General features: G+C 38.0%; 1 protein-coding gene across 1 annotated transcript in view; it reads right to left on the bottom strand.

Annotated features, from left to right (window-relative positions):
• Positions 1-15,867, bottom strand: part of ADGRV1 (adhesion G protein-coupled receptor V1) — a 302,215-nt gene that overhangs the window by 264,945 nt on the left and 21,403 nt on the right. The window contains exons 8-11 of the mRNA XM_076361800.1: positions 14,351-14,621; positions 13,207-13,536; positions 9,654-9,830; positions 8,358-8,581 (exon numbers count right to left, since the gene is read on the bottom strand). Of these exons, the coding sequence (XP_076217915.1) occupies positions 8,358-8,581; positions 9,654-9,830; positions 13,207-13,536; positions 14,351-14,621 (1,002 nt within the window). The remainder of the gene's footprint in view (positions 1-8,357; positions 8,582-9,653; positions 9,831-13,206; positions 13,537-14,350; positions 14,622-15,867) is intronic.

Raw genomic sequence — 15,867 nt, 5'->3', positions numbered from 1 at the left:
ATCATTCACAGATCCTAAATAAAGAAACGCCTCCAAGCCAGAACCTCATGCCATCAAATTAAAAACCAAAGGGCAAGCATGCATTGTCTGAAGAGATGCAGAAGACGTGATTCCTGAGATGAAAAGAAATTATAAAGACAGATTCTGTCCAAACCAACCACTTGTAAAACAAAGCATTGATTCACTGAAGACAAACCACAGTTCACTGCACTTACCCAAAGTACACGACAAACCTTTCTGTCTCTACCCTGTCAACACAGAAAGAAAGAAAGAAAGAAAGGGGATGGGGGAAGGAATGAAAGTGCCACTTGCTAGAATTTCAATAGTACTAATCTTAGAAAAGAATAATAATAATTAAAAAAAGCCAACACAAAGCTTTCTTTTTCCTTTCCAAAAAGCTTATAATGTTCATTTTATGGGAACCCTACTTGCTTGGCATTTTCCTGTTGACAAATGCTAGCAAGTGGGCAGTTCCCACTTAGGAGAAATGACCCCATGACCAATTCAGCATGTCAAGACCCATTCATGGTATACCCTACCAAGCCCTCCTCCAAAAGCTCGATTACTGCCAACCTCTGTGCCTGCTCACAACTGCACCAGCAGCCCACATTTATAAATAGCTCTTCAATTAAGAAAAAAAAATCTACATGCTTCCATGATACGTTATTTCATCAGTCTGCCAAAGTAATGATAAAACAGACAAGCACAGTGGGAGTTGTAATGGGTATATATCAAAAACTATTCTGGCACAAAATCACATCAAACTTTATTTGTGACAATTTTTCAGTTAATCAGATTATCAAAGTAAATAATAAATATAAAAATATAACAAACAAAAACAACAAAATAAGGAAAGGGAAGGGAAAGGGAAAGGGTATTTGCTAATCTCTTAATTGTTTCAGTTTTGGCCAAGCACTTGTAACAAAACTACCACATCAAGTCAGATGAAAGGGCAGTATTATTCTGCAACGGCAAGCATGCATTTTGGCTTTCTTAATCTAAAATAAATATAAATATAAACCTGTATCTTCTATCAAAACACGATAAACAGATTACTACAGAAGTTATAAAGTGAAATTCCGACTTCACTAATCTCAAAAAGAACACAGATTTGGAATTCAATAGAGATAAGAGTTCACTCAAAATTCTGAGGAAATAAAGCAAATACACTTGCAGATACATTCTTTCAAGTAGGATATCTGAATTAATATAAATTTGTCATTGATTTCAATGAGGCTAGATTTTAAATACTATACATTGAGACATTCTCCCTTCCTTCAGAAACGTATGCAAAAGTGTTCCAAAACAAAGTATTAATACAATGAAAAGATCAAGGAGAAAATTCCAGAGTTGGTAATGCTAAAATTTAATTATATCGCTAAGCTGTTGGTAATATAATTTACAAAAGAGAATACAAATGAACCATTACGTCAAGTGAGTTTTTGATATGTATGTACAAGCTTAAGTAGTTAAGACGTAATAATGCATCAGAAAGTGAAAGGTCATGCCAGAAATGAAACCTCTTTCAGCTTCATGGAGTTACACTGCATGAGTCCAAACACAGCTCAGGCAAAAAAGCCCATGAAGATGAACTGAGGAGTAGTGCTGGAATCTAATATTGTGTCATAATGCACAATGGAAGCACTGCCGAAACTGAAGAGGGTAGCAGACATGAAACCGCCACAAGGTACCATGACATGTGCATCCTGAGCATCTCCAGGTGTTCTTTGAAAGGACTGAGAAGACTGGCAACACTTTATTACTTTAAAACTCACAGTGTAAGTCAGATCGGAATCTAGAGAACTTGCAGGTCAGAAAGCAACTAGTCAGGTTCAGCCCATTCACTGCTAAAGGAAACCATTGCTCGGGAGGTTTCTTCATCCAAGTCCCATTTTCAACACTAGGATCAATTCATTTATTTATGTATTGATTGATTGATCTGGCCATGTTTCCTCTGCATGACTGGCCAGATTGCTATCACTGCTCTGACATAGTAAATGTTGGTTACTATTCAAAAAAGGCATAAAATAGCCTATGCAAAAACAGAATAGAAGCACCTAGGCTTAGGCTTCCAACTCTGAGCTGCTGTTACATGAGCAACCAACGGTGTACACAACAGGATCCTTCGTGTCTACACTCTGAGGTACACACATATAAATTCTCATAACATCCCCGGACCAGGACCCACCGAGTGACTTCCCAGCTCGACCTTGGATTTGTCTCCCCGCTGTGGACCTGCCTGGCAATCGCTGGGCTGTGCCTGACCCCGGTGACCATCATCCGGCCTAAATCTGACATGTGTTCCTGGCTTGACCTGCCCCACCACTATGACCCTGCCTGATGCCCTGGACTCCAGGTTGCCCCCAGTTATCTGCTCCAGCCTGCTCTTCTGCCTTGCTGGGGGTGGTGGGATGGGCCCCTGCCCGACTAGCCATGTTATCAGGCTGGACTCCTGGCTCCACCACACAGCCCCCCAGGCCATCAGCTCTCAACTCTTACTACATGCCCTGACTACACCCAAGAACAACACGCTGTTCATGTACAGTCCTTTTGTCGCAGAGTAGACGTCCAAACTGCCAGAGAGCGCACAGGATCAGTTTAGTCTTGTTTCACTCTTTGTGGTATGTGAAACCATCTCTTTAGGCTCTCCTGTAACAGCAGTGCGGAAACGGAAAAAAAATGGCTATTTAGAACTTCTAAAACTCATGGTTTGCCCGGGCAATGGCATTCAGAAGTAACAATAAAAGTTAAACTAGCTCCTTGTACATGGTCGCGTAGCCATACCAAGGAGGTCCAGCTGCCAGAGACAGCACTTGACCAGGAGTAAGGAGATCCCTCTTGCTGGGAAAGCCACTTGCCGTTTTTTCTCCTCAGCTTAACTATTCTGCAAAACGGCATGTGGACATGAAGTTTCATTTTATCACAGAGGATAAGCCCTGGCAATGTTTATGATGCTAACAGAAGAAACACAATCTCAAACTGCATAAATGTGTTTCCTGTGATGAAACAGCTGTAAAAAAAACACTTTCCATATGACAAATTTCATGTGAAATGACTCGTCATTAGGGAAATTCTTTCTTTAAAAAAACTTAATTATTATTTAGCAAGAACTACAGATTAATTAGGACAACTAACAGAAGCCTCAAATTGTTTCTTGCACTTTTGTAGTACACGTTACTGCAAACTACCAAAGATTTTTGACTGAGTTTAAAGTAACATGGAAATTTCAATGTTATTATGAACTAAGTACCACTGCAAATAAAATAATAATTATTAAGAGATGCAATGTGGTCAAATTTGATAGCTTTTGGACCAAGAATTGGAATTCTGCAGAAAGTGAATGTTTTTAAAGGCACCTGAGAAACTGAGTTGCAACTGTGAATGCACATTGCTGTTACTATTAAAAACACTAAAAAACTTTCTTTTCTGTCATGGTATCTCAGAAAAGGTGCATTCAGATTGCCTGTGGAATGTTACTCAATTTGCTTCCTAGATTTGTAGTCAGTGTTCACCCCTTCTTCAATTTTTTCAGGATTATCTACTGATTTAGTTAGTGGCAGGACCTAGCTCTAAAGAACAGTATTAAAGCAGGATTTGCCACATTATAAATTCCACAGTGCTCCTCATCAGAGGGAACACCTTCTCTCCAGGCTTAATCCACAAATTATTTGAGTTCGGAGGCTATTTTAATTTTTGTTACTCATAGCAGGAGATATATGGTGTTATTATTTTGAAAAGTAATAAAAGCTAGCAGTAGGTGTCCAGTAGCACTCTTTTCAACATTCTACTACTGTTTTCAAATAACATTTTCCCCATCAAAACAAAGTCTGACCAAACCCTTGAAGAAAAAGCCAATGGGTTACACCGAAAGAGGTAATTCCTATAGCATCACACATACTACTTAATAGAAAAATCACCTGAGTAAGACAGATAGATAAGGTTTTGAAACAGATGCTAGCCACAGGAAATCACCAAGTTAGGAGAAAATGCCAGCTCCATTAAACAGTATATTAGTGTTTCTGTGCATGCCAGTGCAGACAGCAACCCACTGTTGCTGAGCCCTGAATTAAGGACCATAGACAGTATGCAGTGCTTTAAATGGGCTTTCTATGATTTGCTAACTTTTTGACATGAAGTAATCTCTTAAACACAAAAATGTTAAAAAACTACCAGACATGTCATAATGAAATGTTCCCCAGGGCTCAGTTTTGGGGCCGGTCTTGTTCAATATCTTTATCAATGATCTGGATGAGGGGATCGAGTGCACCCTCAGTAAGTTTGCAGACGACACCAAGTTGGGCGGGAGTGTTGATCTGCTCGAGGGTAGGAAGGCTCTGCAGAGGGACCTGGACAGGCTGGATCGATGGGCCCAGGCCAACTGTATGAGGTTCAACAAGGCCAAGTGCCAGGTCCTGCACTTGGGTCACAACAATCCCATGCAGCGCTACAGGCTTGGGGAAGAGTGGCTGGAAAGCTGCCTGTCGGAAAAGGACCTGGGGGTGCTGGTCGACAGCCGGCTGACCATGAGCCGGCAGTGTGCCCAGGCGGCCAAGAAGGCCCATGGCATCCTGGCCTGTATCAGAAATAGTGTGGCCAGCAGGAGTAGGGAAGTGATCGTGCCCCTGTACTCGGCACTGGTGAGGCCGCACCTCGAATACTGTGTTCAGTTTTGGGCCCCTCACTACAAGAAGGACGTCGAGGTGCTGGAGCGTGTCCAGAGAAGGGCAACGAGGCTGGTGAGGGGTCTGGAGAACAAGTCTTCTGAGGATCGGCTGAGGGAACTGGGGTTGTTTAGCCTGGAGAAGAGGAGGCTGAGGGGAGACCTCATCGCTCTCTACAACCACCTAAAAGGAGGTTGTAGCGAGGTGGGTGTTGGTCTTTTCTCCGAAGTAACAAGCGATAGGACGAGAGGAAATGGCCTCAAGTTGCGGCAGGGGAGGTTTAGATTGGATGTAAGGAAAAATTTCTTTACTGAAAGAGTGGTGAAACATTGGACCAGGCTGCCCAGGGAAGTGGTTGAGTCCCCATCCCTGGAGGTATTTAAAAGATGTGTAGATGAGGCGCTTAGGGACATGGTTTAGTGGACATGGTGGTGTTGGGTCGACGGTTGGACTCGATGATCTTAGAGGTCTTTTCCAACCTCAGTGATTCTATGATTCTATGAAATAGTCAAACCTATGTTTTGCATTTGCAATTTTTTTAAAATCGGTTTTCTAAATTTACTCAAGACAGAATTTCAGCCTGTGGAAATTTGTATCGCATCACAGAAATCACTAGAACTATAAAAATCCACGTTACGTTGCTTCAGTTTTGCTTTATTATACATAGTAAATGAGATTTAGGTCATAACATACGTACATGAATCTGTTCTGGCATCCTAAATTATGAGTCATGACTCAAAAAAATTTGAGAATAAGGACTACTTAAAGTCATCTGTTCATAGGTTATCATTTTCACAAATTAAAATCGATTTATCAGTATATTGCTGTTCGCAGGTCCCAAAGTCTGCAAGTTCTTATTTTCACCACCACTCATATAAGAGTGCAAACAACAACCCGTGTGCCCTGGAGGTCCTGGCCCTCCACTTGTGCCAATTCCCAAATGGATAGCTGTGTATCTGCACCTTACTGAGGGGATGACAACTGCCAGTTGGAGAATACGATGTGCAGAAGGAAAAAACAACAATCAGGTTTTTAAAAAACTGGTTTCTATTTGTGTTTACCAGGTAAAATGAACAGCCCTAGCATGTATGTATGCTTTCTCAAAGCATACACACAATTTCCACGGCCTGTCCCACCTACATTCATCACGAAGACCAAGGCCTTTTCTTTCTCACACAGATTTCACTACAGACATCTGACTTTATTTATGTTTGGTCTCAATTCAGGCCTATTCAGATATGGGCAGGCATTCAACTTGAAGCTGCTCCTAAAAAAAGAAAATATGAAGAAGCTTCAGCAGGTACAGGATTGTTTTGCTTCTTTATTACTCATCTGCCGTCTTTGGAGCATATTCTTCAGGGTATACACTGGCCTCCATTTTGTGGACATAATTCAGGGTTATTTTTAATATCTACGGCCCATGGACAGAGGCCATAGAACAAGGAAAGAAAACACTATTTTTAATGGCTCGGAAAGTTTCTTTTATAGTTCTGGATGCAATTAAAGCTCGTTTAAAATGTAAACTGCCTTAACACCACCACTAAGTTGTAAATAATACATCCTTATTAGAACTAATTACTTTTATTATTTTATCCATGCTATTACTAATTGCAATCAATAGAATGCTTACGAATGTATTTCTATGTCTATAGTTTCATTAAAGTTCTTACATGCTCTATTTTCCTACTGACTTATGGTACAATTTATAGAACAGTACGAGCACATCCACAGCACAGTGCATCTTTGTTTTCATGCTAATTCACTACTGCTGTGAGGTGCTGGCTGCCAGCCTTGGAAACTGAAATCTTCTGTTCATCCAGAAAATACAAACTATGCAGGAAGCAATACCACAAGCTTACACACATAATCCTGCCAGTACCCTTCAACCCTGATTTGAAGAGTCATCTCCAGTACTGAAAGGATGATCTTTGCAGTCATTTCATTCTCGGCTTCTGCTAATGTTAAAGTTGCCAAACTTCACTCATAGCCTTGAGGGACACCATCCAGGTCCAGAGAAAAGTTCAGATTTTCTCTCCTCCTCATTTACTTCTTTTTCCAGGCCAGACCACCTGTTCCTTACTTTACTTTCTGACCTTGCCAAGTGTGGGAAAGCTGCTTACTGCTGGCACACATTTTACCAGCCACTTCACGATCAGCAGAACTTGCTACTCCCACCATACATAGTACAAGCAGAACAGTGGTTACGTTTGTTCAGCTGCCAGTTCAATCCTCATTGCAGCCATCACTTTCAGGGCACAGCCTAGGGTTACTACTCAGAATCAATGGCAGAAAGCTGTAGTTACACACACCTGCAGAGCTGTCAGAAATTAAAAAGTTAACCTTTTACACTGTCAACTTCCTCTATCTACTTATTTGTTCCCCACCCTTCCACTCCCATTTTTTGGCCACCTTACATTTCTTCTTCACAACTTCCATCATAATTTCTAATCTTAGTTTCCCTCTTTGTGCCAGAGACTCTAATGAATTCCTTGAGATGAACCAGGAAAGCAGAGAACTGCTTGCAATAGCCTCCATTTGTTTTTGTCTTGAACAGGATTGTGTTTTCAACGTAGTAAGTAGCCAAGGGAGAATGAAATAACTCGTTCTGCACTAGATGCATCCACCAGCCAGCCTTATAGAAGCAGGCCAATCCTGCAATGGAATAACATCTTTCCTGTGTGATAGAATGATGTTCAAAAAACTGGCTTTCCAAAACAGGATCAGCAACAGCTTGAGGAGCTGGTTACTGGTTTGCCAGTATGTAATCACCATGGGTATCTGGTGTTGAAGCTCCCAAGAGCTAGTCTGCACTTCCTATATAGGACAAAAAAACTTCTGCATAAGGTAAGGACTGTGTAAGTAGTAGATGTTCAGTGTGGACATTGCTACTGCCGGACCCCTAGTACGTTTCCAGAAAAAGTGGAAAAATGTACCTTAGACTAATAAGAGGTAGTAGAAGAAGTGGTGGTATTTCTAAACTATATACAATTGAATTGTTGGAAGCAGGACAGAAGACCTAGCCAAGATTCTCCTGTTAGTAAATCAAAGAGGGAATACACTCCTGGATACGAACTAATTTAAATATTCTGAGTAGTGCTCACAAGCAGATAATAGCATCTCCTGAGGTCCCTTACAGCCCTAATTATTCTATAATCCTGATCTCGTGCAGAAGAGACTGGGCTATTTCGGAAGCCAGGAGCTGTGAGGGAAGTATCTAATTATCAAGAGCAAGCGATACTGAACGTGCAGATCAAACAAATAAAAAGATGATTTAATTCTGCAATGACACCCTAGCTATAAACCTTTTTCTGACAGAAACACAGTTATGTATTGCTTTCTACTCTTCATTATAGTTTTCCTGATTATCTCACTAAATACTACTTTTCTGAAAAGATGTGTTATAACCAAGAGCTATAACTAAAGAGCAAAGTTGAAAGAACTTTCTAAATAGCATACATTATTTTCATCAAAATAGAAACAAAATTAAGTCATTAGATAATAAATACAACACAGTTTCTTACATTGATCTCCAGTCAAAGAAGAATCCATACACAGTCTGAATCCAGGGACTAGTATTCCTTCAGGCACTTATCAACACAATACAGGCAATACCTCCTAATTAATACTGTCCTAATTTGTTATATATAAATTGAGTATTACAACTGATGCATATGAATAGGGATTAGAGTACTATACCTGTCCAAAGTTAATAACACAGTTTCATTCATTTCAGGTATATCATCAGCTTTAATAGTAATGTTGATTGTAGTATCACTTTGTCCAGATAAGAAAACAACGGAGCCATTAAAAGGACTTATATCGTCATGTGTTACTGCCTTCAGATTGACACCAGAGGGTTTCAAACTCCAAAACACAGTTGCTTGACCATCCGTCCCATCTCGATGCAATGCAATGGAAATCTATGAAACACAAGAATCTGTTGTGACTTGTAAAACTAGATGCAAAAACAATTACCCCCTTGTGAATTACTATTTGAATATGAGCCTCGAAATGTCCACCTTGGTTTTTTTACTCATACCTATGTATATGAGATGAAATCAAAGATGGTGTATCATTGAAAATATATACTGAATCTTATCCTTTTAACCATTTATCAGTTACATACTTAGACAGTGGAGATGGCAGATTATTTATATCACAAATCACTAAGCAACCATAAACACAAAAAGTCTTGTATGACTGATTTAATCAGTGCCCACCTCTTCAAGACACAACCTAGATTTTAAATATAACTACCATAATTTTACGCTAGTTATTACAGTACAGTGCAACCTGTACTCTGCTTAAAGTAACTAGCAGTTTTTAATCTGAGAATCAGAAAAAAGTTATCTGATTCAGGATAGATTCCGGAATCAGGGAAGATTTCAGTGAAGACAGCCAGGGAAAAAAGTGAAAAAGTATTAAAAAAAATTTTTTTTTAAAAGTTTCTCCAGCTGGGACTGAGGCACTTGTATGGAGAGCGATGCTTTTGAAAATGCTTCTTTGGGTTCTCAGAAACCTAAAAAGCATAATTGTTGGAAAACACGCCCAGCGAGCCAAAAAACATGTTCACATGTAAGTCAGTCAACTGTAAGATACACAGACATTTCCATGAAATCTAGGAACAGTATCAGTCCTACTTTACATTACTACCTTTGCAGTTGGTGAGAGAGATTAAAACTGTCTACAGCATCTTTTGTTCAACTGTGTGAGCATCAAGACCTAACTGGTTTTGGATGCTTACAGAGAAAGCAAAGATCAACCTCACTTTTCTCATAATGACAAACACATGATTTCAGACCTTAGTTTTACAAGTACTTTTTACCTTTTTTTTTTTTTTTTTTAATGCAAGGGAATATTCAGGATCAGACAGAACTTAGAGGAAGGATTTTCCTCACACTAACTTTCATATGTTACACTGAGTATAGCAAACTTTGCTTTCTCCAAATAAATTTTCCATAATAAGGGACAACATTAAAAAAGTCTACTTACCACTGTAGCAGCTGAGTCTTCTGGCTCAGAAAGAATAATTGGAAGATTGCTAGTAAAGCCTATTTCTCCATTTGCAATATCTGGAGTAACCCTCAGAGAAATATTTCGCATCTCACCTAATCTAGGACTCACAGGTGGGACTAGAGGAATTCTATTCACCAGCTCAACTTCTTCCAGCTGTAGGGAAAAGTAAGAAAAAATTGAGAAATAAGAAACCTTAGTACCAAGCGAGAAGAATTCTGACATTTCAGAATAAGTTTCATATGCAGGGAGCAAAACATCTCCAGAACAAATTCCTCTTACTGGCAACGTTGCTGTTACAAAAATGTGTAAGTAGATGTGTCTAAGAAATGAAGTGGATACCGTTGAGCTTTGTCAGCAGAATGGTATACCTGTCAGACAAATCATGTTCATGTACACAACTAAATGTATGTAGAGGGAGAATGAGTCTTCTAGATCGTCTGAGTCATTACTAGACCTATGAATAACAGTATTGATTTGACAAGTGGCCCAAGCTACTGTCCTAATTTCATTTTTTGTGCCACGCATCGATAAAAATCTGCTGAAATCACTGGAACCATAATAATTTACAGCCTCTGATGAAGTCAAAGAATGATCCAATCTTCTTTCCTCTCTCATACAACTTTAAGGACTTACCTATATATAATAGCTAATACATTAGAATTGCATTCAGAACTGAAAATCAGTACAGCATTTCAAAACTGTAGTCTCCTCTTGTGTTACCATATTTCTGATGGTTTATTGATACTAAGAAGAAATAGAAAAACGTTTACCCTTTCTTTGAGTGGGACGTATCACTCACTAAACCCACCAGCAGTACCAACGTAGTAAGGAGAGCAGGACTTGCCTGTTTAAATATTTCTTTCAAATATAATTTATACCATGTGATTCTGTCTACATGCATCATTATAATAAATGTTTCCACAACTGATTTGCATATACTTCTGCAAACATTTCACTGAGGCACGAACCCCCAGTGACAACCACCTTTAACTCCCACAATAATTTTTACTTGGAGTTATCAGATGTTATCATATAGTAAGGTTTTATTGGAGGAGGGGAAAGTGGCCTTATTTAAATCCATATAGTGATCATGAACCATTTCAACTCATGAGCTTTAAAGCCCTTCAATTCTTAAAACCAATCTATATAAAATACTTGGGCTGTGTCATACTTTGTTCTACCATTGCCTGAGTAACACACAAAAATATTCATGCACATTTTGTCTGATGATAGATGGAACTGTTTTACAAATACTGTATTCAGTAATTGATTCTCAACCATACCAGCTAGTTACTGAGAGACTGAGGAACAGATGGTGGGACTGTTTGTTTCACTTGTTTTCTAAGCTTTCTTTCAGAGTAGGCCCTGATCCTCCAATTAACAGTATGCAGGTGGACCACTGTGTGGTTGCTAGCTCAGTAAAGTTTCTGAAATACCAGACAGCTGAAAAAATTCACTTTATTAAGCACTTCTGGTCCTGGATAGTAACTTTGAGGTTAAAGTAATAATTAATGAAGAACCACGAATTTTTTTTTTAGTTCAGTGTTTCCTTTTAAAGCAAATCATCTCACGAGGAAAAAAGAATGCATTGTGAATTGAGTAATGACGAGAAGTTTATTAAACTAGTTAATCTTCCTGTCCATACCAAAAACTGCACCTCAGACTACAGTAGGTTGGAGATGTCACTGAAGAATATTAATCTCACTTTTCTAGTACCTCTATCCATTCTCTAGTTGTGTTTAAGCTTCATTTCCTCCTCCACTCCTCCTCCCCCGATTCCTGAGTTGATCCTTTATTGTGCCTAGTACAAACTCTGTAATCTTCTCATTCTAAACATGTTCACTGAGATTATCATTTATTCACAATGTAGAAGGATTGTCATAGTGATAAATAGGGGTATTTTTCTTCCTTCTCTATGAGTTTCTCAATGAATTTTCTGTCCTAGAAAGCCCCTCTGATTTTATTTATTCAAACAAAAAGATTTTCATGGTTCATGGAGAAAGCACAGAACATTCACACACACACACACACCCCCGCCTCCATGGAATCCGCAGTTTGAAAAGCCGGGCAAAGTGCCTGCATTCTGAAATACTTATCATATGTGTGTCTTGTCCATAGTCCACACTGCAATGTTATTTATAATGTATCATTTAAAAGGGGCTTGGAATTAGATACTTCAATTCTTCTGTGTATCTTTCAGATCTTGTGCAGATGTAAAACATACTAACCTATTGTAGTATTCCAGAACGCAATTCCCTAGCTAACTGTGAAAGCCAAAAATTGCATACTAGTAAAACAATAATATATTCAGGCAAGGATTTTTTTTTCTCTTTTTTTTTTTTTAAGAGAATGTGGGGAGAAGGAGGTGGGGGAAGAAATCTTTTCAAGGTCCCAGAAGTAATTAAAACATCTTTAGTAGTAAGTTAAAGACAAAACCTGGCAAATTTTAAATCTATGGATTTAGTATCAACATTTCATTTGAAAACTCTAAATACATCTGACTCAAAATTAAAAGATCAAAAGGAACTAATAAATGCCTCTAAAGGAACTAAGAAATGCCTCTCTGATTTGTGCTTTGGATGTGCCAAGTCACCCCTTTGTGTACCAAGATTGCTACCTGGGCTCTTCATCCCCGATGGCCAGAGTGGCATAGTTAATCACAGGAAGTAGAGATTATAGGGGTCTTAACTGCAGATGAGGAAATAATCATAACAAATACTGATGAAAATGCCCAGGATCTTCCACAGCAGTATATCTGAACAATATCTTGCTAAAATGCAAGCAAACTTGGTTTTCTCCAGTGAAAAATGAAAGCCCTCATTGGAAAGTGGAAGTTCTTTCTTTAAATATTTTTGCTGAAAATCCAGTTTTCTGTCAAAAACACAGTTTTAGTGAATTTTTCTAGCCAGTTTTAATTAGCAATGACAGAAGTTCCCTTCTTACAAATTCAGATAGGAAAAAAACAGGAAAAAAACCCAAAAGGGCAGCAAGGAACACTATACAGAGAAAACTGGAAAAAATACTTTTGAAGTTCTCTGGCCAAGTTCATACATAAATGAAATATAATGTATGTTTGACTATTTTTAATTTATATTTACTTGCTTGTCATTTCTAAAATTTGTCACGCTTCTGTAATTCAATTTTAAGAACCTTAATTTGGTTAAATTGAAAGCCAAGGGGTAGACAGAGAAACATACCTCAAGAGGTAACTAACTTCTGTAACATTGATCTCATTTTGTTAAATTCCATGATTAATAGCTGAATCCTGTTACAACAATCTGTTTTTAAAAAATGGTGTAATTAGCAAATAATGATTAGGAGTGGAGCTCTTTATGGCATATTTATGGAAGCTGTCTCTAAATAAGAAAGTTTTCTTAGCTACAGAGCTAATAACTTTTTTCCCTTTTTTTTTTTTTTTTTTAAACAGGTAGGGTCATTTTAATTAAATTAAAAGGGAAGGAGCCACTACTAAATTATATCCTTTATATTACCCAGGCTAAAAAAACACCCCAAAACACAACTGAGATACCTGTACAAGGAAATGAGCACCATTTTGAAGAAATGCATCATTTCTTATTGGTATATTTAAAGTATCTTGCGTTTTTCCTTCTGGAAACATGAGAATGCTTCTTCTAGACATATTCAGAATGCCATCTTTTGCTCTCTCAGGATCCAGAGCTCCAGCTGGAATATACAGTGCAGTATAAATCAACTGCACATCTCCAACTGTTCCTCTCTCCCTTGCAAAACTCAAGGATAAAAAGCGTCCCGTTGGATTACTTTCAATCTTCTGATTCTCCAAAGGATAAAATTTTATTAGGCCATAAACATCATCACTGTCCTGAATGTAAAACAGAAGCTGCAAAACAGAAAACAGCATCACTTACTCTATGTTACAGTTACTAAATACTATAGTTTTCATGCTTTCACGAAAGCACGTCCTGACTGTCACCATACATTTTTCTCCTTAGTGAATTGGCACTCAAGAAAGAAATCAGATTGACAGCCCCAAAGTATTCTTTGTACACAAGCAGCACAACACTGACAGTGGCAACTTTCCCACTATGCATCATCTGTGTGCCACAATGAGCTCTGAATAACTGATTTTTTTGGTTCAGCAGCCAAAGTGAATAGTGTAAAAATGTTTCAGATTGTGAAAAATTTCATTTTATTCACCAAGTTCATTCCAACCATTTTTAAGAACAAAGTAGGGACTTGAGTCACAAAACTGACAGCAATGCTAGCCACCCTTTATTTAACAGTTCAGAGGTTACAGTCTTAATCACCAACCCCTCCTCTTAAAGATGTTACTCTGTGCGAAACATTCCAATAATCATTAAGACAGCAAACGAGCAAATGAAATTAACCTTCCTGCCTTCTCTTAGCAAGCAGTCACTCAAGACAGCATTTATGCAACACTATGTATGTTGGGAATAATCTAAGCTGAGTGCTACTGTATTAAAAAGGTCTGGCTTTGCATACTATACTAAGCCAAATACTTCGGATATGGCTCTATATACTAAGATTAGATTAAGGATTAATTTGTTTGATTTATATTCAAGCCCAAACCCTTTAGCCAGTTCAGCCAATCAATCAATGTTATGAAAAGTGGTAAAGTCCCTAATTATTACCTATTATTACCTTCTCCAAAAGAATTCTAAAAGCAAACTTACCTCAGATGGTTCACTGACTTCTGCACCTCCCTGTATTGTATGAGCTAAGAGTTTCAGAAGATAGGGCTCTGCCTCTTCTGGCATATCGTCATTAATAATGTTCAGAGGAAGTGTTACCAGCATCTGTCCTTGATCAAAACGTATCTCCCCGGTCTCTGGAATGAGGTCTGCAGTCACAGGTGAGGGATCGCTGCTATTTCGGATTATAACCCAGGTAACAGAAACATTTCCATGTGTTCCACCATTTCTTACAATCGTGATCCCTTCAAACCTACAGTTTTGAATGAAAATAATAACCCACAATATAAAATAATAATTAATATTGCCTTGCTTAGTTATCGATTCCCTGAAAGATTTACACTGACTTCAGTGGAATAAATGTTACGTGCTGCAACTGACATTTCAGTCAGGGCTTAAAGTTTGTGAAAGCATAACACACATGTAAGACTTTTCTTAGAGTGCTTACTCATGAGCTCTCTGTAATGTCTCTAAAGATATTTGTTAGAACTTATTTTGTTTACAGCGAGAAAGATACTGCAAAGTGGAGACTTGGCATGTTTTACATTCGTCTCAAGAAATACATGTCACATTTCAGAAAACTTTTTCCCTATTAACTTTCTACACCATTTTATAAACTATATCAAAATACAGTGGCCAGGCATGAACATTTAAATAATGATTCTGAATGAACTATTTGCCTCTGTACTGAAATATTAAGTTATTGATATTTATTATAGTGGAAATGTCATGTTTCCTGCATCTGACAAGCACATGACTACAACAAAAAGTCTGGGAATCATGACTTACAAAAATTTAGAAAGCAAGATTTATTTCTTTACCATGTATAAGAAAGGAAGACGAATACTGAACCGCTGGGCTCTACGTACTATAAAATATTCTTTTGAAATTGTTCATAGTATGATAGCTTGATGCATTACCTGTTTCTCTGAGGATGAACTACCATCAGTAGCTAGCAGTGGACATTTTTATTGACACTGTCAATACTGTGTATCAGTCCTGCTTGTAAAATTTGTACAGAGCTTTGATTTTAATCCCTCTGTAAAATTACAGATATTTAACTTATTTTTAAGGTAAGTATTTTATGGGAGACACTCAACACCTTTTTTTTTTTTTTTAAACCAGAAACTGATTTTATATATAGTAAATACAAAGGTTAACCAGGGAAGAAAGCCAGAAATCTATTTCCCACTTGTATGAACTGGTGTGTGGTAGCATCACGACTTCATTGATTCTGCCTTTAGATTAAGGGTTTTTCAGTGTTCTGATAATGTGATTAAATAGTTACAGTTTGTACATACAGTTCATAAATATTAAAATACCTCCTGGATAATTAGACATTCCGACTTCTTTGAAATCTTTGTAGATATAGTTGATAATAATAACAACACACTAAGTGATTTCTACATTATATTTTCAGTAGTGGTTTTATAATTACTTTCAATGAAATCCTAAGGATGCTTAACAATGCCAAACAAATCTCTTAAACTGCCTAGATA

The sequence above is a fragment of the Aptenodytes patagonicus genome, chromosome Z (genome assembly GCF_965638725.1).
Source record: "Aptenodytes patagonicus chromosome Z, bAptPat1.pri.cur, whole genome shotgun sequence".
NCBI lineage: Eukaryota > Metazoa > Chordata > Aves > Sphenisciformes > Spheniscidae > Aptenodytes > Aptenodytes patagonicus.
This window is presented reverse-complemented; position numbering and strand designations above follow the sequence as displayed.